The sequence below is a fragment of the Pelodiscus sinensis genome, chromosome 4 (assembly GCF_052426305.1).
Source record: "Pelodiscus sinensis isolate ZL-2025 chromosome 4, ASM5242630v1, whole genome shotgun sequence".
NCBI lineage: Eukaryota > Metazoa > Chordata > Testudines > Trionychidae > Pelodiscus > Pelodiscus sinensis.
The window spans coordinates 44,122,631-44,150,324 of NC_143055.1; the positions used below are offsets into that span (position 1 = coordinate 44,122,631).

The 27,694-nt window shown below is 42.1% G+C and overlaps 1 protein-coding gene across 9 annotated transcripts in view; it reads right to left on the reverse strand.

Moving 5' to 3' along the window:
- Nucleotides 1-23,761: 23,761 nt before the first annotated feature.
- The window catches only part of RBM47 (RNA binding motif protein 47), a 117,897-nt gene continuing 113,964 nt past the window's right edge, over nucleotides 23,762-27,694 (reverse strand). For all 9 annotated transcript variants that reach the window (XM_075930541.2, XM_075930547.2, XM_075930538.2 and 6 more), the window contains one exon: nucleotides 23,762-26,784. In XM_075930541.2, the coding sequence (XP_075786656.1) occupies nucleotides 26,530-26,784 (255 nt within the window). In that variant the 3' untranslated portion in view covers nucleotides 23,762-26,529. The remainder of the gene's footprint in view (nucleotides 26,785-27,694) is intronic.

Consider the following 27,694-nt stretch of genomic DNA (forward strand, 5'->3'; position numbering starts at 1 on the left):
CGCCGGCCGGCTTCATGCAAATGAAGCCCGGGAAATTCAAATCCCGGGCTTCATTTGCAAGTGCGGTATGCCTACATTACCCTCCTACTTCGAATTAGGAGGGTAGTGTAGACATACCCTGAGGTGGCTATTGCTCAAAATGCAGTCCTGCTTGGAGCACCCCAGAACTTTTGAATCTTATCAGTGTGTGAGGTGAAGAATTGGAGCAATCACAGCTGTGAGTGACCTGTAGGAACTAGGACACGTACAGTCACATTACTCAAACCCTTTGTGAGAAGGAGTATGATTGAGACACTCTGCAATGCAGAGCTAAGATAAAGAAACTCTGGCAGGTGTACCAGAAGGTGAAGGAGGCAAACAGCCAGTCTGGTGCTATACCCAAAATACGCCATTTTATAAAGAACAGTGCTGGGTGGGGACCCCATGTCTACAGCCAAGAAAAGCGTGGATACCTCCCATACCTCAGAGTTAGAAACGGGACTTAACCCAGAGGCAGAAGTTCTTGATGAAGAGGTGGAAGGGGACGGGGAGGAGGGACTCACTGCGGGGTGAACCAGTGTGGCAGGCAGCCAGGAATTGTTCTTCAGTCTCAAGGCTCATGAGAAGTCTCAGCAACTGGAGCATGAAGCAAGGGAAGAGTTGCAGGAGAAGCTGCTCTGTGTCAGGTGGGGGGTGGGGGGTGGTAGCAGCCATACAGGGTGGTAAGTTGCTCTATTGCAGTCAGAGGACTGGGGGTGGGGTGGGTGGCAGCATGGGACAGTAAGTTGTTCTATTGCAATCCGGGAATGGGGGTTCCAGGGGTGAGAAGTGGTACGAAGAGCTAGTGGACTAAGGAGGCTTCACCAGGTGTTTCTGGGACTGGTACTTAAGTGGGTGGAGTTCAGTGGGAGGAGCTGGTGCTTGGGGAGTCTGTTGGCTGGACCCAGAACTCAGGGAGCAGCCCAACGCTGGCAGTGTTGGGGCTGGCCTAACACTTGGGGGGTAGGGGGTAGCTGGTGGCTTGGCCCAATGCTGGGTCTGGCACAGAGCATGGGGAGGTTGCAAGCTTAGCCAGACACTGGGGCTGATTGGGTGCTCTGGGGCCAGGGGAGTGGAGACTTGATAGTGTGAAGCAGGGATGGCAGTTCAGGGGGACAGTGGTGGTGTGATGGCTTGGCAAGCTGTGGCTTGGGTGAGTGGACCAGGACTCCTCCAGTCTGGGGAGCCCCTCAGGGCTTTTCCTTTTAGAGGTGCTTATGGGCTCTGGCATGTGGGGGTGTAGCCTTGAGTGGAAAGGGCAGGGCCGTCAGGCTTGCCTCCCCAAAGTACAGGCCATCTTTATACTGTCAGATTGCAACCCCCCTTCGTGGGAGGCTCAGGGCAGTGGGTTGGCGGGGGCTGTGATATGACAGTACCTGAAGTGTGGGAGGGAGAGGGAGCTCAGACAGGGGGTTGGGTAGTGGAGAGGGGTTGGGCTGGAAGGAGTGAGGACAAGGAGTTGGGTTGTGGAGAGTGCAGGAGTCAGGGCAAGGAATGGAGGCTGTGGGGATGCTCAGGACAAGATTGGGGTATGCAGGAGTCAGACATATGGGGACTTGTGGGAGGTCTCTAGGCAGGGGATGCAGGAGTTCGGGCAGGGTTTTGAGAGGTCTGAGAGGTTCAGGACAGAGGACTGGGTAGGTGCGTGGGGAGCGTGAGGCTGGGAATGCCTGGCTGCCCGAGCACTGGGGCTGGAGCCTGGGTGCAATGTGGCTGCACTGCCCAGGGGCCACGGGTTCCGGCTCACCACCTTCTCCCCATCACTGGTATGGGAATCTTATCAGTGTACAGTGGCTGGCAGTACCCAGGACCCCACCCCCAGGCAATCACACATGTAATGTTGTGCCACATCAGGGCAAAACAGCTTACTTTCACATTTGGGTTTATAAAACTGTCAGACAAACACCAGTCAGGTTACTTGATCCAGCCACAGCAGAGGGAGCTGGACTTGATGACTTTTCGAGGTCCCTTCCAACCCTACATTTTTATGATTCTGTGATTGTGTGTGTCTTTCTTCTGTGGAACTCTGGGTATGTCTACACTACCCCACTAGTTCGAACTAGCGGGGTAATGTAGGCATACCGCACTTGCAAATGAAGCCCGGGATTTGAATTTCCCAGGCTTCATTTGCATAAGCGGGGAGCCGCCATTTTTAAAATCCCGCTGGTTCGAACCCCGTGCAGCGTGGCTACACGGGGCTCGAACTAGGTAGTTCGAACTAGGATTCCTATTCCGAACTACCGGTACACCGATAGTTCGGTAGGTGTACCGGTAGTTCGGAATAGGAATCCTAGTTCGAACTACCTAGTTTGAGTCCCGTGTAGCCGCGCTGCACGGGGTTCGAACCAGCGGGGTTTTAAAAATGGCTGCTCCCCGCTTATGCAAATGAAGCCCGGGAAATTCAAATCCCGGGCTTCATTTGCAAGTGCGGTATGCCTACATTACCCCGCTAGTTCGAACTAGTGGAGTAGTATAGACATACCCTCAGTTTGACAATATGTGTCAGAATTTCTCTGTGACAGAAACATACTTAAGCTTCATTTCTATATTGAGATCTGCCGAAATGCTATCAAGTGCCAGCTCCTTATTTCTGTAGCAGGATCTGTTCATTCTTGTCTCTGTTCCTTACATGCTTTTTTGAAAGTATGTGTCTAATTATTGCTGCTTTGATGCTGCCACTCTGGAAAAAATGTGACTCCTTCCATAGATTCCAATTTTCCAAAGTACATTTTCGTAACAGATTATTGCATTCTGCTTTCTTTATCATCTTCTCATTCTGTTCGCTGGTTCTAACCTGATTCTAGTCTATATCTTCTAATCAGTAGATCCTTTAACTATTCATCAACAACTTTTATTTTTCTTGAATCACCCCTACCTATGACTGAAATGTAGCAGATTGTCTCGTAGTTAGTACTCTAGAGTGCCAGGAAGGAAGCACCTTTGTACCTCCAACTACATTCGTTTTTCTCTCTGTAGTTGTACTGCTATCATCCTGTTTTCTGCTTACAGCGTCTACTTCTTCCATATAGCTGCCACAATTAAAATAGAGAGATGTGTTTCTGCTCATTTCTGATTAAACTAATATTCATATAGAACACAAGGTAAACCTTCCTGCTGCATTACTGTAGATGTAGTACATATATTTCATTTCTTTTTTACACATAGGTTATATTTTAAATAGTTAAATTCCCAGGTGTGCAAGCAAAAGAAGGATCTTATGTTTAAACTATGCTTGTTCAATGATGTGGGCACACAACAGTTACAGCAGCAACTTAGGAAAACCTGTTTTCCTGGGTCTCTGCAAATCCTAAACTCTCTTATGCTTGATGGGAACATGTGTTTGCAAATTGGTACTTGTACAGGTACTAACTGTTTCATGTCCTGATATGCCCATTTTGCATTTGCATAAATATATTTTACATGCTGTTACACATTTATGTGCACACAGGCATACTTGCTTACTTTGGCCAAGGATAGTTTCTTCTCACTGGTTTATGTATTCAAGCTCTCAAATGCTCATCTTAATGTAAACTCCATGGCTAAGTCTACACTGGCATGATTTTCCGGAAATGCTTTTAATGGAAAAGTTTTCCGTTAAAAGCATTTTCGGAAAAGCGCGTCTAGATTGGCAGGACCCTTTTCTGCAAAAGCACTTTTTGCAGAAAAGCGTCCGTGGCCAATCTAGACGCGCTTTTCCGCAAAAAAGCCCCGATCGCCATTTTCATAATCGGGGCTTTTTTGCGGAAAACAAATCTCTGCTGTCTACACTGGCCCTTTTGCGCAAAAGTTTTTTGGAAAAAGACTTTTGCCCGAACAGGAGCAGCATAGTATTTCCGCAAAAGCACTGACAATCTTACATGAGATCGTCAGTGCTTTTGCGGAAATTCAAGTGGCCAGTGTAGACAGCTGGCAAGTTTTTCCGCAAAAGCAGATGATTTTGCGGAAAAACTTGCCAGTCTAGACACAGCCCATCTTTGTCTTTTAAGATCACAGTCATTATTATGTGATGGTTTAAGCAAAGTTCAAATTAGCCCAATTACACTAAATTCCTCTTCTAAAGAAACTTGGGCAGCAGTTCTATAACAGTGTTACATGGTACTTGGGTTTCTGAAGTGAAATAATTGCCTACACAGAGCTGCCTTTTGTTTGTTTTATTTATAAAATGATCATCTTGCTGTTTTCCCCCCACTCTGGCTTTACTTTATTTCCTTCTGGTTTCATTTAAATAGAAGCTTTCATTTACATTTTTATTCTTTTCTCTTCATCCATTATTAAAGACCATACATAGGAAGGGCTTGCTATCAATACAATCTGTGATATCTGTGGCTATAAGAATTATCCTTCTTGATAGTCCCTCCCTTCATCCAACTAATGCATTAAAACAAACCTGCAGGCCAAAAGGGCCAACTGTGTCAGAAAATGGGGCTGCTTCTCACTTCTCTGACCTCAGACTCAGGCCTAATGAAAAAACAAACCTAGTACCTGACAGCGGTGGCCTCCAATCCCATCCCTTTCTGGTTCTCCTAAGCCAGGATTCTCAAACTCCCAGCCAGCATGCAATCTATGGCCCAAGAACTTCCCCCAATCCAGCCTACAAATTATTTTGAAAAAATGTAAAGAGGGCCATGCAGCTGCTAACCTGAGGGATTTGGGCGGGGCGGGGGGAGAAGAGGGTGGCACACAGGGACTGTTCCGTGAGTACAGCTCACAGCAGCACCCAGTGCCCATATAGTCCCAGCTGCAGAGGGCTCAGTCCATGCTGGCTGAATGCAAATTGTGCTGGCCAGGAAGCTGCCCCTGCTGACATGCTTCTGCAGGAAGCAGGGCAGGGCTGGCGAATTTCACTTTTGTTTACCCCAGGTGGGAGCAAGAGAGGGGGAAACCCTTCCTCCCCTTCCAGAGCCCTGCTAGAGGAAGGTGCCTTTTGGCCCTCTAGGAAGATTTGAGGACTGTTACTGGCCCTAAGAGGTAAATTGAATTTGAAACCCCTGTCCTTAGCTGTCCTGCTGGAGACCTCCATTTCTGGCGAGTTATCCAGTTTGCCCCAGTATATCTTATTGCTGGTATTTCTCAGATGCAGTTGGATACAAGCTGCAATATCTTCAATGCACATTAAATTTCAGGTTCATTAAGGCCAAAGATGGACCTGGTGTCTGTTAGACATGATATTCAGCTCCATCTGAGACGCTTCACCATTGCCTTATTACACACCCCACTTGTCACACAAATTGTTAATGGATTTGAGGGCTTATAAAATGTCAGCTCATGATGAGGCCCAGGCAAGAGATGATTTTTTTCCTTTCCACCCCCCCATCTCACAGGTCAGACTCATCACCATGGCGCCACCAGCCAGAAGCCCTGGGAATTAGCTCATCAACTCACTGGATGCCTCCTCTAGCTGGTGTCTTTCCACGTTCTCGCTTCCTTCTCTTGTTCAGACCCATGTCCCTCTGGCAGTGCTCACTCCAGTGTCTGAGCACCCTTCCAGGGTGGTGGAGGTGTTTATCCAGCTTTGCACTCCAGGGTCCTCCCTTCCCAAGGGGCACCCAGTTCTCCTCCCAGAGAACACTCAGTTCCCTTGTACCCACCTTGCCTCAGTAGCCCACTATCAGTCTTCATCTAGTCCCTGCCCCAGAGGCAAACTGCAGTCTGTAATGGCCACTCATCACTGGCAAAGGGATGTGGACCTGCTGCCTTTGCCTACCATGGATACCCCTCCCAGGCCCAGTAGCCTCAAGCCTTACAGCCTGAGAGCTTGCTTGGTCAGCGCTTCCCCTGCCCACAACCAGGTCCCTCCTGCTCTTTATTCAGAGCAGTAGTAAGTTCTCCTCTTTCTCCAGGAGCCCTTCTTTATATAGCCCCCAGCTGGGCCCTCAACAACTGCCTCAGCTGGGGCTTTGTTCTCAGCCCTCACTCAGGGTTGGGTTTTTGCCCTTAAACGATCAATGCAGGGCAAGCTCCCTGTCACACCTCATATTCTTACAGCCTGTGCTTACGTAAGGGCTACGTCTAGACTGGCATGATTTTCTGGAAATGCTTTTAATGGAAAAGTTTTCCGTTAAAAGCATTTTCGGAACAGAGCATCTAGATTGGCACGGACGCTTTTCCGCAAAAGCACTTTTTGTGGAAAAGCGTCCGTGCCAATCTAGACACGCTTTTGCGCAAAAAAAAGCCCCGATCGCCATTTTCGCAATCGGGGATTTTTTGCGCAAAACAAATCTCAGCTGTCTATACTGGCCAAAAGGGACTTTTGCCCGAACGGGAGCAGCATAGTATTTTCGCAAAAAGCACTGATTTCTTACAGTAGTTCGAACTAGCGGGGGTAATGTAGTCATCCGCAGTTGCAAATGAAGCCCGGGATTTGAATTTCCCGGGCTTCATTTGCATGAAGCCAGCCGGCACCATTTTTAAATGCCAGCTAGTTCGAACCCCGTGCCGTGTGTAGCACCCGTGCCGGGTATAGAAATTCAAATCCCGGGCTTCATTTGCAACTGCGGATGACTACATTACCCCCGCTAGTTCGAACTAGCGGGGTAGTGTAGACATACCCGGACAGTTTTCTTTCAAGGAAAGATGTTCCTGATTTTGATTGTTTTATGGAAGTCTGCCTTTCAGTTTTGCTAAAGCAATTAAATATTCAAGATGCTCCTGTTAAGTATTCTGTGTTTCCATTATTTGATTTTCCTTAGTTTTACACTTCCCTATGCAGGCTTTTTATTCCATTCCATGTACACACTGCTTTGCCATTAGCGGCATTCTTATGTGCCAGTGGTGCTGTTTGTGTCTTTTTAGGATATTAAAGAGTATATTGCTTTCCAGCTTCCTGACTCATTCTGCTTTGCAATGACAGGATGTCTCAGCAACCCCTTTGCTTTTTCCCAAACATGCTGTTCTTCCACAAAACATGAATTTCATTCTTATGGGACAGAATTTTGCCTGCATCACATAAAACCAATATTAATAACTTTACAGTAAAATCCCCAACAATGCAGTTTTCTGAACTAGAGAGTATAATGCATGTTTTGGGAAGAGAATCCCCAAAAGTTGATGTGTTAGCTAGGGATGACTACGGTGAAAACAGTCCAAGAAATTCCCACAACAAGACACATTACAGACTTGCCACAAATATTTAGTGCTTGTTGTGCATATCAAGAGTTCCAGGGTGAAAAAATTAATGGATAGATCAATAACAAATGTTACAAAAGAGATTATTTTGGCAAGATTCAAATCAAGGATTGAAAATCTTTCAAGGCCACCAAGAAAACCAGAGAAGAGTAATTTGTTAGTTACAAATGTGCCTTTTCTTTTTTTTATGTGCTTTTATTAGGTTATTTGAGAATATTTTTCTAACAGACCAGTTCTCTAGCTCCTTGCAGAGCTTGTGGTGTCAGAAGATTATATTGTCTCTCACTTTTTAAAATCTTGTCTTGAAAACTTCCTTCGCCCTTCAGTTTATGCTTACATCTCAGAAAAGCAGACCTTACACACACTGACAGGAACTCACCCCAGAAAAAGGAAGGCAGTAGCAGAACTTTTCACATCCTTCTCTCACATGAGAGAGAGATGGCAATGATATTACTGTGACTCAGCCTCATTGAGCAGGGTTTAAGAGGCCACCAGTGTCTTTTCTATTAATTAGACAATTGTGCAAACTCCAGGAAAGAATTAGAAGAGGAAGTGAATGATGGACCAGGTGCAGAGGGAATGCACCTGGAGTTCTGGCAGCATATGTGAGCCCTGTCTTTGCCCAGAAACTGCATTTGGAAAGGATCTAGTAGGAGTAGAAAGAATTGGCATGCCAAAGCTGTAGCTAAACCAGTTAGACGTTCTTAGGCCAAATGTCTTGATTCATAGATTATAAAAACATAAAGGACTATTGTGAACATCTAATATGACCTTCTGTGTAACATAAGCTGTTGGACTTCCTTATTAGGTGGGACACAGAGGCAGTGCTAGTGCAGAATGGATATTGTGGTTACAGTAAGTGACATTTTAAAATTCTAAATATAAGACTCTCCCTGTCTGCCACATTTAGGTTTGATGTCACTCATCTACCCCCAGCTTACCCCCACTTTCCTCATCCATGTTCCAGTTTCATTCTAACCAAAATACTGAAATCCATAAAAATGACTGTTCTTTAACAGATGGTTTCAAGTTGGAGTGGACCGTTGGACACAGAGCTACTCAGGGCTTCTGGGGAGCATGGCCACTAGAGAGGGTGCTGCAGTTCTCCATTTCTGTGCATGACCTCTGCCTTGGTGGATTAGCCAAGGGCCAGCCACCATGTGGCCAATAAAATGTTTGGAAAACATGGATGTCAGGATATTGAGCTGAAGCTGGTTCTGCAGGGTTACAAAGTTGAAGGTGTTTTAGGGCTTGATCCAAAGCCTATTAAAATCAATAGGATGCTTTCCATTGACTTAAATAGGCTTCAGGTCAAGAGTGCCATGTCTGCTTTTAAGTTATTTTGTGAGAGCTCACTTTGATCCTCACTTGTCTGCACTGTAGCAAAAGGACATTCAAAGCCTTACTAATGTAAGGTACTTACTAATGACAAGGTCCCTCACCAAAGGCTCTTGTGTAAATTACATGGCCATGGGATAAGAGGGAAGGTCCTTTCTTGGATTGAGAACTGGTTAAAAGACAGGAAACAAAGGGTAGGAATAAATGGTAAATTTTCAGAATGGAGAGGGGTAACTAGTGGTGTCCCCCAAGGGTCAGTCCTGGGACCAATCCTTTTCAACTTATTCATAAATGATCTGGAGAAAGGGGTAAGAAGTGAGGTAGTAAAGTTTGCAGATGATACAAAACTGTTTAGGATAGTCAAGACAGAAGCAGACTGTGAGGGACTCCAAGAAGATCTCACCAAACTGAGTGATTGGGCAACAAAATGGCAAATGAAATTTAATGTGGATAAGTGTAAAATAATGCACATCGGGGAAAATAACCCCAACTATACGTACAGTATGATGGGGGCTAATTTGGCTACGACAAATCAGGAAAGAGATCTTGGAGTTATCGTGGACAGTTCTCTGAAAAATTTCCACGCAGTGTGCAGCGGCGGTCAAAAAGGCAAATAGGATGCTAGGAATTATTAGGAAAGGGATAGAAAATAAGACCTAGAATATCTTACTGCCCCTGTATAAAACTATGGTACGCCCACATCTTGAATACTGTGTACAGATGTGGTCTCCTCACCTCAAAAAAGATATTTTGGCCTTGGAAAGGGTTCAGAAAAGGGCAACTAAAATGATTAGGGGTTTGGAACAGGTCCCATATGAGGAGAGGTTAAAGTGACTGGGACTTTTCAGTTTAGAAAAGAGGAGACTGAGGGGGGATATGATAGAGGTCTATAAAATCATGAGTGGTGTGGAGAGGGCTGATAAAGAAAAGTTATTTATTAGTTCCCTAAATAGAAGAACTAGAGGACACCAAATGAAATTGATGGGTAGCAGGTTTAAAACTAATAAAAGAAAGTTCTTCTTCACACAGTGTGTAGTCAACCTGTGGAACTCCTTGCCAGAGGAGGCTGTGAAGGCTAGGACTATAAGAGAGTTTAAAGAGAAGCTAGATAATTTCATGGAGGTTAGGTCCATAAAAGGCTATTAGCCAGGGGATAAAATGGTGTCCTTGGCCTCTGTATGTCAGAGGCTGGAGAGAGATGGCAGGAGACAAATCGCTTGATCATTGTCTTCGGTCCATCCTCTCTGGGGCACCTGGTGCTGGCCACTGTCGGCAGACAGGCTACTGGGCTAGAAGGACCTTTGGTCTGACCCAGTACGGCCGTTCTTATGTTCTTATGTTATGTTCTAATGTAATGTATCTTACAATGATAGCATATATTAAAATATAGGAGTACAACTGGTCCCTGAGTTGCAAACGGTCGAGTTACGACCATTCGCATTTTACGACCAAAGCTCCCATGGAGCGGTCGTAAAAGCAGTCCCCAAGTGTACAGCCAAAGAGGATAGAAAGCAGAAAATCTCTCCAGAAATTCCTTGAATGTTGGGTAAGTCCATCCGACTTTTAAGGAAATTTCTGCTAATTGTTACTAAAATCCTCACAAATTTCTGTTGTTCTTTTTACTTGTGTGTGCTAGTAGCTCCCAATGCTTACAAAGCATCTACACATACAATCCTAAGAGCTAATGTGAAGTAAGTTGTATGATCATGGGCAGAATTGCCTAGTTTTTTTGCTTGTCTTTCCCTTCTGTTGATACATTTTGACTTCATTATATAGTGATTAGATGTTGAAGACACTGACTAGGCTTTGCCTTTATTAGATCTGGTCTTTCCCTTGTGGCAATATCACATTGTGGCTATGTCTAGACTATGGGGATACCTCTGGTAACCTGCAAAAACCCCACCGTATCCAAGGAATGAATTTGTTCTTCTGCTTTTTTTTTTGCGGAAGAGCAAACATGCTGTTTTGGGGAGCCCTGTATACCTTGTTTCACAAGGCATAAGGGCTCCACCGAAAGAGGAGGTTTTTCCACTACTTGGCTCTGTCTAGATGGGGCCAAATGGCGGAAATGCCTCTTCCAAAAAAAAAAAAAAAAAAAAAAGCTGAAAAAGCTATGCAAAATGCAGAGTGCATTTTGCATAGCTTTTTCCACAAAAACGCCACAGTCTAGACCTAACCTCAAGATGTGGTGCCTAGCGCATCACAATATACTACTTCTCTATCCATTGGTGCCAAGGTTTTGTTTGAAATACTAGGAAGTTCTTAAGATGAGGCAACAATAAAAACATGTTGTTGCTTCCAAGAGCAACATGATATTAGATAGCCTCCTGTTAGTTTCATGTATGTAATGAATGTTGCTTTAACACAAGCAGTGGATCAGCAAGCTCCACTTCCAGAAAGTTGTTAATATCTTGCTTGCAAAAGTAAATAGTATAATTCTCAACCTAAGAGAGATTTATATTATTGATTTCCTAAATACCCAAGCTGAAGTAAAATGATTAGGATTGCCACGAGAGAGTTTTTAAGCTGGAGAAATAAAATTTGATTATCAAAGGGTGGGTTTTCTTAGCCTAAACTTTTTTTCTTTTGGACAAACTGTAATTTAATAACTACCACAATGGCATAACATTGACCTCCTCATGTAAAAAAGGATTATATGTCTCAGTTTGTCTTGCCACACAGATCACATGGTTGGAATTGTTTTTAAAATGTGGGAAAACTAGTTTAAGGTGAGTCGTGCACCAATGACTGTATATTTCGTATTTTCTTACCTGCTGTAAGGATACAACAGAGTAACAAGGAAGTTTGTTTTCTCATGGGGTGGATTTAACTTAATAATAATAAAGTTGGATTCAGCACTTATCCTTTCAAATATAACCCTTTAAAACCTCACTGATGTCCAAGGCCCAACCTCAAATAAACAATATGCTAAAAAATATTACTCATATAGATGAAAGGTGAAAGGGCATATGCAGAACAAGTATCATGCACCTGAATAGTCGCAAATTAGTCTGATGACTACTTCAGTCTATCATATACACTATTTATTTATTTATTTATTTATTTGACTTATGCAGTCCAGTCAAGCCAAGCTACAACGTTCAAGGCATGAAGACCTCCAGAGAGTGGAGTCCTTTTGTAGATTCAGCAATTTGTCTCTTAGTGAGTGGCTGCCCATATCAGACTGTCTCTAAAACACCACTGAAATTCTGCTGCAGCACAAATTCCATTTCCGGTATGAAACTGGTTCAGAAGGCTCCATTGCCTTCACAGTAAATCAAACCTAGGTTGACGCTGAATGAGGAGTGAGACAAAATAATTTGCCACTTATTCTGTTGACTCTGAACCTCGCCATACATCCTCTCCTATAAATCCCATAACAGGCAATGAGAGAGCAGATGACCATGTGGTTAATAGTAGATGTGGAACATCATTCAGTTTTGTCATGAGCTTTGCTCCACTTTCTTGTCTGTGAACACTGGGAGGAGCAGTATTGCAGATATTCTGCATACAGTAAAACTCCAGTGGTCTGGCATCCAACGGTCTGGCACACCATCTGGAACCCGGAAGTGCTCCGGGCAGCCAGACAATTGGAGCTGCTCTGCCCCCGGCTTCCCCGATTCAGCCGCCTGTCAGTTTCAGCAGCGGTTGCCTTGGGGAAGTCTGGCGCAGAGCAGCTGGGGTGCTGCCGGGTTGGTCCCGCAGCGCCGAGGGGCGCATCCCCCACAGTCTGCCCCAGGCCCCTCATAGCCCCCCCTTCCGATAGTCCAGCAAATTTGATAATCCGGTACCCCCTGGGTCCTAAAGGTGCCGGATTATTGGAAGTTTACTCTACATCACATGGATTAGATTCAGATTACAGTATAAATTTGTTGTAGTGCCAGGGAAGTTGATGTGAGATTAGTAATGTGTGGTATCAGTTCCTGATCAGAATCTATTGCCTAATCTATTGTTGTCTCTGTCATACTTATTTTTATATAGTTTTCTATAGTTCTAGCACTCAGATCAAGAAGTTATGGGCAACCACAATCCCTAGTGAAACTAGCAGGAGCTGCAGATGAGTGTTTTAGAGAAGGCCTTCAAGTGGTTATAGGCACCTCCCATATCTGAGTAAGATAGAAGGAAATTATCCCTAATCCATGTTACACCTTGGTTCAGTGATGTGGTGGAAGCCTCAAGGGTTAAAGCCGATTACCCAGTGAAAACTACTGGATGATGGTGTAAAACAAATGATCTTTATTAAGTGGAATGATTCTTTTATCAAAACCAACAATTAGAAAATTGTCTTTTTAAACTAGCAATTACCCAATGCTTTTACAGGGTAGAAAACCCTAAACTTAGCTGTACTTAACTAATTACAAACTTCTTTGATTACAATTCAACTATACCAAATCACTGTCTTTAATTTGATTAACAAAAATACAAAAACAAAGACAATATAATGATAATAAAAACTTTGTCCAAAGCCAGCCCCTCTATGGTTATTTTAGGGCAGCTGGTGGAGTTAGTCATAAATCTACTTTTACAACTTAACAACTCGGGGGCTTCTATTTCTAACACTTATACTTAACCTAAATACAACACTACTATACAACACAAAATTATACAATTTACACAGTGTGGTTAACAGAACTTAGATACACTTTACAGAATTACACAGTGAAATTAACACAATCTAACTATTAATTAAACCAATAACCAATACATTTAAGCAATACTTACAAATCCAGAAACGATAACAACAGAAAGACACACTAGAACTCGGAGCATGCTCAGGACTCGTGCACCCCTATATTTGATTTGAAGGGTGGGGAGGCAGCCTCAGGGTGATCAATCCTTTAGCCGGGCAAAAAAAGGACATGTGCCCTCAATACACGGTACCTCCATCGAACAAAGGGGTAGAGGGTCTTTTATACAAAAATTCGATGTCTAATGCCATGCTAGGGTCTGCATTTGGCAGGGCCTGATAGGCTAGTGATGAGGTAGTATGACAATACTGCCCTATAGGAATTTTCGTGATGTATGCGTGATCCCCTCGTGGACAGGACCAGATGGGGCATAGTTAGTGTGAGAGTTGTGTTTTATTACCCTATGTTTACTTTTTCCCTTGCCCCTAAGACCAGTCAAGCTATGGTCAAATGAGGCTTATCTGTAAATGTAGCTAGGCACTATCTAGTCATGCTCACCTCCCTCTTTTATGATGCCTGTGAGTCTCAGGATGCCTGTAAGGTCAAATTCCATTTACAAAAACTGCATTGTGCTTCCCATGCTCCTCTGAGTATCTGGGTTTTGTGTGAGGGGCCTTGTGTGACAGGATGGGCTATACGCGAAGGCCGTGGACAGAAAAAGCCTGATTTACAACAATGCATATTATCCCACTACAGATGGAGAAACTAGCTCAGAAATATGAAACTACTTGTGCAAAGTCACACAGCAAATTGGTGGCAGAGCTGAAATTAAAGCTCAGAAAATTAGCTCCCAGGCTGTGCTCCATACCCCATTCAGATAATAAGTAAAACATAATGTTGAGGGACTGTTGAGCATGAAAGTGCTTAGGAGAGTACACAATTACTGGGACAATTGATGGTTTAGCAAGATTTAAGTTTCTGGGCTATAGAGTTACCAATTAATTTGTTTAAATACTTTTTTTCCTGAAAAGGCTCTGCTGTTAAGTTATTAGCAGTTTACTATTTCTTGCAAGAGCTCTTTAGAGAAAACTTGCAGTATTTTAAAATATTCTCTTTATTGACAATTTCAAGGAGTGCAGTTCACACAAACAATTTCCAAAGAATTGCATACAGCAGCTGCACAAAATTTCTTTCCTATCTCAGGAAGGGGGGCATACTGAAATCTATTACATTTGAAACAAAACTCTGATTCTAACACTACTGAAGTTTGTGGTTTGAACCTATCTGTAGTTGAGCTAGTATATGAATATGTTATTCATTATTTTTGGGAGTCAACATACATCCAAACAAAAGGAGAAGCAGAAGAAGAAAGTAGTTTTCAGGACATACTCCATGCCTCTATCCTGCTCAGCCTAACTCTAACTCATTCACTCCTGCATACCTATGACTGTGACTTGCTTAAATTTCATTTAAGCCTCATATGAGTAAAAAGTGAAGCATATTAGAAAATTAAGATTTGTAATCATAAATAGTAGTTTTGAGCCCATTAGTGGTGGCATAGCAGCCCTTTTGGTAACTAGTGCTACTGCCCAATGCTGATACAGGAGCCCAATTTCAGAGTTTTTTTAAAGTTTCCATCCTATTGTAATATTTGGCTTAGTAATAATAAAAACATAGTTGCTTATATTTTAAACATTTTCATATGTGTATTTACACCACCGCCACCTACTGAAAAGAATCAGAAATCTTATTATGTAAGTCATATGCAAAATACTCCTAACAACTAACAGAAAGTCCCTTACAGATCAGTCATGATTTTGGAGCAAGAGGACACAACATCTAGCCAAATCAAATAGACAGTACAACACTAAAGTAGCTTAGTTTATTTCTCTCCATCAGTATCCAGAGAATAGTTACTTCTCTTTCTGAAGGGATCTCATTTAAGAGGTGGGACAAAGATTAGTTCTGTCCTATCCTCTTCCTTAATAATTACATGAAAGCATTTGAAAAACAAGTGAAATATCATAGGCTCGGCTAAGACCAACTCAATGTTTTCAGTCCCCTATGAGGCTGTCACTAATCTGATTTGTATGTACTCAGGCAGCCATTGAAGGACCAGTGGGCACAGGCACAGCAGATGCTGCAAGGAAATCACCAGTCCTGCATAACTCCCACAATTCCTGCTAGGAGCACTCAGAGGCTGAACCTTGTAATCCCTGTTTCCACTAGTACACCACATTGGCTGCTCCAGCTGGGCACAAGAGAAGAGAAACAAGGAGGCAGGCCCACACCTGCGCTGTGCTTAATGGGAGTTCCCTCTACAGCTGTTGCTCATTACTCTCATCACAGATTCCTGCAAGGCTTCACATACCAGCCTGCGTTTGAAGAGAAGGTACTCTGAGGAAGCCTGGACCCCAGCTTGCCTCATCACTGCTAGGTAAGACTAGCTTTCCACAGGAGCATGCAAGGAGAGCTCCAGTAGTGAGGGATAGGAATGCAAAGGTACATCTTCTATAACCAGTCATTATAAGGGATCGGTTTTCCACATGACTAGCCACTCCACTGCCAGAGACCTCTGGAAAACTCCCCTGGCACCAGCAGGTTAAAGAATTTTGAGACCCCTTAACCTTTCTTAAAGTGGCCCTGCTCCATACATGTCCCACTCTACACAGACCCCAGAATGCCCTTCTCCTTATCCCCATATAGCCCATCACTCCCACCCCACTTATCCCAATACTCCCCCACATCTCAGCAGCCTAGACATATATCTTGTTCACCCTCTCCCAGTCACCTATCTTTGTGCTCATCATCCACTCTAAATTCATACAGCTCCACATGCTCAGATTTGGCCAGGCCTCTTTGTCATGAGATAGAGGGGTGACTAGGCTAACTTTAAGTGAGTAATGTTGCAATCTAGTGCATGGGTTGGAACACCTCTCAGTTTTCTTTCTGTTTTTCCTCTCGGTGATCAAGGTTGCCCACTACAAAATGAGGACTTGTGAAAGTATGTGAGTACACACTGGTTAACTTGGGCCTGTCTGTTACCAGGGTACCTACAGGACACCTAGCTGTTCTCATGACTAACTACCACAGAGGAGGAGCTAATTAGAGACAACTCCATTAGTTGTGGAGAGAGGAAATGTGGTGGCTTGAGGGCTTCTTGGAGAAGGATGAAGTTAATATTTTTGTATTGTGGGGAGAGCACGGTATACAGGAAATGTCATGTACTGATGATCTAGGCAGGCATTTTTATGATGGAGCCCTTTGTTAAAATATCACTGCTTTGTATACATTTGAAGAATTCTTCCATCACTTTTCACTTCATGGAAGATTCTTGATAAAGCCTTAGGAATTGTCTGCTTATCTTTAAAATCTTGATAGAAATGTAGCCATGTTAGTCTGGTGTAGCTGAAACAGAAAACCGGACTGTGTAGCACTTAAAAGACTAACAAGATGGTTTATTAGGTGATGAGCTTTCGTGGGCCAGACCCACTTCCTCAGATCAAACTGTGCCAATTTTCTTCCACTACCATATATACCAAAGGATACAATCAAAAAAATGGACACATAAGAAAAGGACAAATCAAATTTCAGAACAGAAGGGGGATGAGGAGGTAAATGTCTGTGAGCTAATGATATTAGAGGTGATAATTGGGGAAGCTATCTTTGTAATGGGTAAGATAATTAATGTCTTCGTTTAGACCTAGGTGTAAATTGTCGAATTTAAGCATGGATGACAGTTCAGAGGATTCTCTTTCAAGTCTGGTGTTAAAAGGTCTTTGAAGCAGGATGCAGGTAATCAAGTCGTTGAGACAATGCCCTTTCTGGTTGAAATGGCGAGAAACTGTTTTTTCTTTGTGATCCTGTCTAATATCTGTTTTGTGGGCATTGATTCTTTGGCGAAGTGTCTGAGACGTTTGTCCAATGTACATAGCAGACGGACACTTTTGGCACATGATAGCATAAATTATATTTCTGGATGAGCAGGAATATGTGTTCTTGATCTTATAACTCAATTGGTTAGGTCCAATAATGGTATCAGCAGAGTGAATATGTGGACAAAGTTGGCAATGGGGTTTGTTGCGAGGGAAGGTTCCAGGGTTGGTATTAGTGTGGTATGTCCTGTGGTTGTTGGTAAGAATCATCTTGAGGTTAGGTGGCTACCAGCTTTGTCCACATAGTCACACTACAAAGACAGCTTCCCCAATTATCACCTCTAATATCATTAGCTCACAGACATTTACCTCCCCTCCTCATCCCCCTTCTGTTCTGAAATTTGATTTGTCCTTTTCGTATGTGTCCATTTTTTGGATTGTATCCTTTGGTATATATGGCTGTGACAATTTTCTTCCACCGTTTGATCTGAGGAAGTGGGTCTGGCCCACAAAAGCTCATCACCTAATAAACCATCTTATTAGTCTTTAAAATTTTGTGCTTCTTGATTAAAGACAATGGAATTTTTGCCTCAGTAGGAACTGAAGGACTGGTCCTTCTGTTCTTCATGTTCTAGAATAACAGGCTACTTCAGTCCTGGCCTTGTGGATGGAAGACATGGAATCCCATGCTAGTTCATTGGAGGGTCAGAGAAAGCATTGTATGTTTAAAAAATCCTACAGTTAGAACACTGGCAAAAACTTAAACATTTAAGTGTTAATAGTTCATTTATTTATGACCTTGATCAATGATTATTAGTTTGTAGCCTGCATTCACATCCAAAGAGAGAAGCCAAACCTGCAATATTCCATGAAGGATCTTCAGATTTTTGCTGTGGAAAGAGTGGTACAGCCTATCCCAGGGCTTAAATTCTGTTGAAAGGAGGGGAGGGCTTAGGAAGTCCCTATACATGAGTTCCACATGTTCATAGTGTAGAGATTACAGAAACCCAGCAGAAAGTGGTTGGAATGAATGCAACAGTTTAAATTATCATTTAGACATTATCTTACCTCATTGCTGTGTGCCACCTACTGGTCACTTTAAATTTCACAACTAACACCAGGTGGGCTTACTAGTTTTGAGGAGGGAAGATTTGCTGAGCAGGGAGGAACAGATCTAAGGAACACCCATTTTTTGTGGTATCATCCATCTATAAAACCAAAGAGGGTTTTTTTTTTTCTGTATAAGACATGGCCTTGTCAACCTTAATTTACATTAATTTCTGCTCCATAATGCTATCATCTTTCTTCCCTTCCCCACAGCTTAGTTGGTGTGAGGGGACCCGCAGAAATCCAGTGGGACACTGGGCTTCAGCATGGATGCCTCTGTCCTAAACCCAAGAGCAGTATGGTTTTCTATGTAGAATATGGGATGTGTGGGGCTGCAGGATAAGATACCCTGCCCATAGGGAGTGGAAACTCTGTAGCCAAATTCATGAGTCAATTTTTCACCTTTCCATGTCCTCACTTGGTCACCTTTACACATGGCAAGGTAGGATTTATTCCTAAAACACTCTCAATGGAAATTCAGTATATACTTTACAAATCATTCACAAGATCATGAAACTTGACTTCTGGCTTTTAGATTCAGAGCAGTGAACACACTCTCTGCTATACCTTTTTGTGCAAAGCCTAATATATTTTGTGTGTATTTTTTGAGCTATGGCAATGATACCATAGAGACAACATGTTGCAATGAAAAAATGGTGTTACTCTGACTTTCTGATTGATTTAATCTGTATTCATGTTGGTTGTAGTGTGGTTATATTTTTGTGTGTACTGTTAGAAAAATATTAATCAATTACATTTTATAACTAGTAGAAAAACTTTGAAAAATATTATTCATGATAGAAGTATTCAGAAAGAAATAAAATCAACTTAGCAGAGGTTTTAATTTGCTCAGCAACCATGAACCCAATATAGTTTGGGCTTTTTTTTAACCAAGCTGTATTTAGCAAGGTCATCTTACAAACACCTGTTTCAGTGGCACTTTTTATGTTAATATTCTCAGCATGACTCAGGCATATTTGTATTTTATGATAGGTTAATCATTTATTAAGAGCTTACAAAATTGGAAAAAGAAGCCAGAAAGCTGGAAAAACAAGAAACTCTTGTGAGTGTATTTTAAAATAGAGTGCCTTTAAAATTGATAGCTTGTAATTTTAATAATAAAAAAGGATCTGATGCAAAGAAGTGAAGGGAATATTCCACTAGATCACCAATGTCACTTTTTACAGTGAAACAACCATTCATCTCCCTGGGAAGAGTGCTTTGTTTTATAACAGTACTGTAGGTCTTAACACAGTTTCGCTTTTGCATACACAAGTCAGGAGTTTGTGTTTCTTTTCTTTATCTTTCAGCATAAATGTAGCCAGGACATTAACTGAAGTTGGATTGTGGAGGAGTCAGTGAACTAATTGGAGAAATAAAAAATTAACCTTACCTATGGAATGTGCACACTCCAGAATCACAATAGCTCCTAAATTTCACTCAGAATAGCCACAGCAAAATTCTGCCTGATCCTTTCACTGAAGTAGTTAGATCAGCTGATCCTGAGAGAACTGATTTGCACTCTCAACTCCAGCTGAAGACAGCAGGAGCTGAGAGGCACAGGACAGGGACCTCTGCTAAAACCAGGAAGCCCACAGTTGGATTTTTGGTGTGTTCTGATGTGTTAGCAACTCTGGAAATCCTAAGACTAAGAGAGGTTAAACCTCTGTATTTGAGTACTGTGTCTAGTTCTGGTGTCCCCAATTCAAGCAAGTTATTGATAAATAATATATTAATATTGTTAAACATGCTAAATTGAGTAATAGATTGCACACTTTCCGTCTATTTGGTTTAACAAAGAGAAGTTTGAGGGATGACTTGATCACATTCTATAAACACCTGGATGGGAAAAAAAGGGTTTGTAAATTTAACAGACAAAAATATAACACGATCCAAAGGCTAGACAAATTCAGACCAGAAATTGCATGTAATTTTTAATAATTAGTTTAATTATCGGAACAATTGTCCAAAGATTGGGATAGATTGCTTATCATTGGCAATTTTAAAATCAAAATAGGCTCTAATGCAAACTAGGAATGTAAATACTCATCAAAAAGTTAACCAGTTAAGAGTGTGTGTGTGTGGGGGGGGGGGGGGGGGACGACTTGCTCTAGCTGGCTCCACCATGTCACAAGTGGGGGGCTTGCTCTGGCCAGGCCTGGCCCTCCAGTTAACTGGTTACCAGGTAAGCATGCTGACTGGGTAACTTTTTACATCCCTAGTTCAAACAGGAATTAATTCAGGGCAACTCTTTGGCCTTCATTGTGGAGGAGGTTACACTAGATCACAATGTCCCTTTCTAAATTTATAATCTGTTAATCTACAGTGTGAATGGCTCTCTGGCTCTGAAACCCAGGATTCAGCATCATATTGATTAGACATGCTGTGAGCAGGCTTAATTGTCTGGCAGAAAATGACTGCTGGAGCAGGTGGACTGTCTAGACTTGACTTGGCAGGGTTGCTAATGCTGGTGTGCAGTGGTTAATGCCCCAATACAGGTGAAGCTGAGCTGGTGTAAACAGCAGTGGGAATTTTTTAGAAAAAGATTCCTACCACAGATTTGGGATGTAAAATCCCATTTCATTGGTTTACTGGTTAAATATTATGTTTAACTGGTTCACTGATTGAAGGGGGAGCGGGTGTGAAGGGGGCTGACCAGAGCAGCTCCTGGCTGCGGTGGGCTCCGTGGGACTGGAGCAGTCCCTTACCCATGGCAGGTGGGAAGCTGCTCCAGGCCCTACCAGTTTACCATTCACAGCCCTACCACAGATATGGCTAAAAAAACCTACTTGAGGGTTCCTCTAACAGTTGTTTTCAAGATTATTTTTTTATTCTTATGTTGCACTGCTCACCAAAGTATGTAAGCAAAGGTTATCAGCTATTATTCCATCATAAGTGGTGGGTGACTTATAAAAACATTTGCTTTCACATGATAGATGTAACTGTTTGTGATGCATTTATGCTGTTGATGTCCTTCTCTTTAGATGTCAGACTTCATATTTATCAGGGCTGATTCTTCCCGGTTGTCTGTAGCTCTAATTGCTCTACTTGCTCTAGGTCACTTTGCAGTTTGGTTCCGTTTCCCCACTCTGTGCTTTTCCTCAAATTTTAGTATCTTCAGTAAATTTAGCTACAGGTGACACGCATGCACACAGACACATGCGCTAGGGATTATCTAAAAGTCTGTGCAGTAACCCAAACAGATGTAGGTAAATTCTGTTGGGGTAGAGGAGGGAGCATGCCTGAATTCTGACACATGCAGAATTGAAACACTGTGGGATAGCAAGACTACTTTGGTTTCACTGAGACAGAAAAGCCTTATAGGGCCTTCTGCAAGTAAAAGACTCAGTGGAACAGAAGTTCTCAACCAGGGGTCTAGGGCCCCCTGGAGGGCCATGAGCAGGATTCAGGGGTTCACCAAAATTAATCAGAGAGCATAGACAGTGTTAGATTTGCTGGGGCCCAGGCTGAAAGCCAAAGCCCAAGAAAATTAGCTTTGTAGGGCCCCTGGGCAATTGCCCTTATTATCCAAATGCTGATTCTGATTTTTAATCGATTAAATATACAGAAAAACAGTAGTGGCACAGGTGGGCCATAGAATTGTATAGGATATAGTGGGGAGGGGCTCAGAAAGAAAAAGGCTGAGAATCCCTGGTATAAGCCTTCGGGTTATTCATTTGTAGAACTGATTCAATAGTGGCTCAGGTTGATACTGACAAAAAGTTGTTGCCATGGGTTTTGGTTTTTTTAAATTTATGGGAAATGAGTTGTTGGCTTCAGTCCAGTTCCTACGCAGGTGTCCATGTTACAAAGGCAGTCTTGGGAATAAGGCAAAGACTGAATTGGCACAGAGCCTAAACTATCATCTGACACTGAAAAGTATTTGGAGGTTAAGACGATAGGGAAAGTTTGGTATTGCTACTGCCTGCTTTGAGGAAAGATTAGGCCTCTCTCAGGCATGCCAGCCAGCCTTTTATACCCATTACAATTAATTTTTAAAAAGGAAACTATATGGCTACATCTACACTACAAGTTTTTTTTGGCAGAAAATATGCTAATGAGGGACTCATTAGCACGGCTTGACAAATCCGTGTATCTACTCGTTTGTGGCGAGTAGATTTCTGCCGGTTGCCCCATTCACCGGCAGCGCACACATGCGCAGTGCTGGTCTGGCGCATGCATGGTGCGGGCTAGCGAGTGGATATTGCCATGGTTTGTCGAGCCCTGCTCATTAGGATGAGTCGCGACATCAGTAGCATATTTTCTGCTGTTTCTTTTTGCACAAGGGGTTTTTGTGGAACCCCGGCCTCCGTTTTGCGCAAGATCCTTATGCCTATCCTGGAGAGGCATACGGATCTTGCACAAAACGGGGTTTTTGTGCAAAAAAACCTAATGTCCACACTGCTTCTTTTTGCGCAAAAACCCCTTGAGCAAAAATAAACGATAGAAAATATGCTACTGATGTCGTGACTCATGCTAATGAGTCCCTCATTAGCATATTTCCTGCCAAAAAAACTCGTAGGCTATGTCTAGACTGGTATGATTTTCCACAAATGCTTTTAATGAAAAAGAGCATCTAGATTGGCACAGACGCTTTTGCGCAAAAGCACTTTTTGCGGAAAAGCGTCCATGACAATCTAGATGCGGTTTTGTGCAAGAAAGCCCCGATTGCCATTTTCGCCATCGGGGCTTTTTTGCGCAAAACAGTTTTTAGCTGTCTGCGCTGGCCCTCTTGCGCAAAAACATTTCCAGAAAAGGGCTTTTGCCCGAAGGGGAACATCAAAGCATTTGCGTAAGAAGCACTGATTTTGGACAGTAGAACGTCAGTACTTTTGCACAAAATCAAGCAGCTAGTGTATACAGCTGGTAAGTTTAGACAGCTAAACAGCCAGTGTAGACAGCTAAAGAAACTTGCCAGTCTAGACGCAGACGTAGTGTAGACATAGCCCTTACGATTGAGAAGACATACAGAGAAGGGACTTCTATGAAAGATCATTATCTTTTTTTTCTTTAAATGTCTGTGCACAAATTTAGTGCAAATGAAAAGAGAACACACAAATGAAGGACAGATAAACTTGAACTAAGATAGGTATAAGTAAATGCATGTAATAGGTAAGATTCCCTATGCCAGTCTGTTCATATATTTCACTTTCAAAGTTCTCCTACAAATCGCCTTTCATTGCCCAGGCTGCCAGTCGGCACACCAAATTGTGTGATAATTTTCATTTATCCACAAGTAAAACTAAAGTGACTTATCCAACTCAGCTCCACCTGTGTCCAGAGAGAGTATTTAACAAAGAGATGAAAAAATTATATGGCCCAATCCAAATCCCATTGAAATCAGTGGAAAGACTCCTATTACCTACAGAGGGAGTTGAACTGGGGTCCATAGTTCATATGTTCTGCTCAGAGATTAAAATAAGGGAGAGCAATAGAGTAGCACATCTCCCCTTTCTCTGCTAAAAGCAGTATGTGCTCCATTCCTCCTTCTCTGATGCTAGCTACTTTGGCAAAAGCCTCTTGTTTCAATGTACTTTAGCAATAGATTCTACTCAGTTCACCCATTTGCCCCACTTTTGTTGCAAATAACTGGGGAGAATGCATCACATGCAACAGCTTTTTCTCAGTGAATAAACCTGGCAAGCAGAATTTTAAAATGAAATAACAATCTTTGTTTTTAAAGAATGCTTTATTTACTACATTCTAGGAACGTACCATAAATGGAGCAAGAACTAAAACTCAAAAGTTTTAAACAATACAAAGAATAAAGATATAGCAAAACACCCAAAATACTAGCACTTCTGAAATAAGGCGCACACATATATATATATATTTCTTTGTATAGTTTGTTCTTAAACCTAAAAATGTTCACATTTCAAGTTATAACTTACCTCAGTAGTGTATGTGAAGTGGTTGAGAAACCAGCATAAGGATAGACCACAAGTGGGAGGCTCAGAGATACCTAACTATACTACCAACTTTTGGCCCCGATCTTGTCATTGGAGCTGCTAGCCCCTGAGCTAATGAAGAGCCACAGGCATCAAGGCTATTCATTTTTAAAGTATTCTGGTGTCTGCCATGTTAAGATATCATCTCCATCTTTATTTTTGTTGCACATACTATACAGAAATATGTAAAATACAGTAAGAACTTTAGTTGCTGTTTAACCTAAAGACCTGGGACTGGATCATGCCTTTTGCTTCTGCAAGCAGAGGAGACTTGAATCTGGGTAGATCCCTGTTGGAGAGCACAGAAATGGGGAAAAGAGAATGATGGTTCCATCATTGTCTCTTCCACCATCTCTCCACTGCTGGAGTTTGCTAAGGTTTTGGTGGAGGGGCTGTGATGGGAGTGAAGTAGGGTATCAACTTGTATTGCATTGCATCATCTGCTGACTCAATGGGTTTTTATGCAGCAATCCAGTCAGGAGTTGAAGCTGCATGAAGTAGCATTTACTCTTGTTTGTTCTTATCTGTGGCTACTGCTCATCGTGAGATGACTTAGCCAAAGGCAGCAGAGGTGGGAACCATTTCCCACTTCCTCTAGGCTGGGGCTTCTATTCTCCACCAATCCCCAAGAGAGCTGGGCTTGAAGGCTGCCCATTCCATGCAGTCAAGCCCTTGGATAACACTCTAATGGAGTTGGACCTTTGTGCTAAGGTCTAGGTTCATTTTTGGAAAGGCTGGAACATGTGATAAAACTCTCCTGGGAAGGAGCACTAGGGACAGAGTCTGATTTAATGGTTAACTTCCTCACAGCTCTTTTAATAGTTAAATAGCATTAAATGTAATAGCGTGTTACTAAGTAAAAAAGAGTGGCCCAATTTAAGATTAGAAAATACATAGCAGGTGGTCACTTAATTTAGGTAAATATGATCTGAAACTGTTGTCAGTGGATAAAACATACCATTATTGAATAGACCTACAGTTGGTTCTTAAAACAAAAAAGAAATAAAAATTGTGTATTCACTAACCTATTGCATAACTCATTAGAGTTATCTGGGCAAAGCTGATGCACTTCATAAAGTGAGTGAGCTATTTGCCATTTTACTGTATTTTACATTCACTGCATTACTAAATAAAAGCCTTTAAACAGGCCACAAAACACTGCAATAATATATTTACTTCTTAATAAAACACACTTTTTAATAACATTGAAATAAAATGTTTTTTTTTGTTTTGTGGCAAACCACATACCATGTAAATTAGCAACATAAAATGACTTTAAAATGTATATTAGAAGATATTTACAAACTATTTCTTAAATTCATAGGGGTCTTAGTCTCTGCCTTCCCTGATGTGCATGGAATTAGGTGTGAAGGGAGAATGAGAAGGAGGCTAGCCCCATTTTATTAAGCATAATATCACTAACACCCCTAGTACCTTAGAAATTTTGCATGAAACATGATGAAGCTATTGGTAAATAATGCAGTACTTCCTGCTGACAAAAACACATTTGGCTCTGTCTAAAACATCATACATTCTCTGTCACTACAACTTAACACTTAAAAAGAATAAAATAAGGAGCATTTAAAAAGAGACTAGGTTTTATACTGGAAGAAGATCTAAGTCAAGATACCTCTCATGAAATATTAGATACTCTGTGCATATGATCAGAGACTGAGCTAGAAGTAACTTGAATAAATATAAAAGCCAGATATTATGGAAAATGCAGCAACCTCTTTTTTTGGCTAAAATGATTAACTTAATCATGCTTTAAAGAGGTTTGTTTTAGGAGGAGGTGTTTTTTTTAATATTGATGTTTGTTGTCTGTGATTTTAGATAGTGATAAACAAACTGTACTAATGCCAGCACAAAATGCAGAGGTCTTGCTCATTTTCAAATTGCACTTTCCAGTATAACTTTTTAAATAAGATACTTGTTGTTTTAAACAAGAACAAACAAATCTATTGTATGTATTCTTTAAATATTGAAAATATTCTTCAAAATATATTGTTTATACTTTTCCTAGCTGCTCAGATGCGCTTTTTAATATATAGTTGATATATTATTAAAGGCACTACAAAATAGAATTCTCTGGAGTGCAGAAGTTACTAAAAATAACCTTCATACCACAAATATATTGAAAATATAATTGCTAAAAAACCCCACCCCAACCAAAAAACCCCTTATGCAACCCATTACTGTATATGAATTTGTATAGGCAATGGGCTTAATGCACATAGGTCTTTAGAAATGTATGAATACGGGTTTGTTAAATTTTAAAAATATCCTAAAAAATTAGTGAAAACTTCACATATATAAAATATTTCAAACATAATATTTGATAACATTCTTCACTTTCAGATTTTGTTTCAGTTTACTGAGTCCAAACATATTCTTTTGCAGTAGGTTCTTTCTTCATAAATAGTAAAGTGTTCCTTCAGTGTTTGTCCCTCCCTTCCCGCCTCTTCCTCCTCCCCCCAATGTTTGACAGGCTCAGTATGTCTGGTAGACGTCATGTATTGGAACCTGGATTGTTGCAGTAGGAAATGCCTGAGGTATATAGCCGGCATATCCTCCATAAGCAGCTGCTGCTGCTGCAGCTGCTGCTGCATTCTTCTGTAGTGTGGCTATAGTTGCTGTTGTTGCAGCAGGAGCTGCAAACGGAACATAACTTGCACCATAAATCCCTGCAGCAGGAATTCTCTGTATATTTGGCGCCATGGTGTACACTGGAGTTAAGGGGCGACCCTAGGAACAAAAAAATTGGTACTGTATTTAATATTCCAACTCATAGACTTCATCCAGCAACTAGCAATTTAATCTACTGGTCTGAACATAATTATTTCACACATTATAGGATTTACTTCAGTTTTTTAATGTTGAAAAAGGCATAGGAGTGGGAGTTACGAAATTATGGATTTGATTCTGTTGGCAGGGCCAAGATTGATGGCCTGTAAGGGTGAAGACAGTATGCCATGGGTGATAGGGGGAAGGCAGGCCTGCTGATGGGGATGGGGGGGAGGGGGCGAACGGGGCAAAGGGGGCAACTGTCCCGGAGCAAGGCAATACTGTGGCAGCAGCCAGAGTTTTCGGTCTTTTAAATTGCCTCAGATGTCCCCCGCAGCGTGGCACAGTCCAGACGGTGCTGAGGTCTGGCTGCCCCTGCCTCTGCTGCCCTAGGTCCTGCCCCTTCCAGGAGTCCAAAGCCACCCTCACCACCTTGCCCATGGGCCCAGCGAGACCGTCGGCTCCCTTGGGGGAAAGTAGGTCAAAGAAGCCATGTGCATCACCTGCTGTTCCAGGGGGTTCTGGAACCAGCACAGGCCAGAAAATAGGCAGGGCCAACTATGAATGGAGGGAGCTAGAGTATGAGGAGGATGTCACTTCTGTCTTTGAATCTCTCTGATTCCTCAGCTACTATTACATTTAAATTTCTTGTCTCCGCTCTCAGAAATACTGCTCCTTCCTATCCCCTTTTGTCAAACTTTTTGTTGTCCCTCACTCCTCTGTGCAATGTGTGTTGCCAGCCTTGTCTGCTCACTTTCAACTGCCTGCACAGTCACTTTTGTGCCCTCTTCCATATGGCTCTTATGCATGGTTCAAGATCTCTATCCATATTTACATCCCTCTTAAAGATAAATCTAACTGACTTTAATAC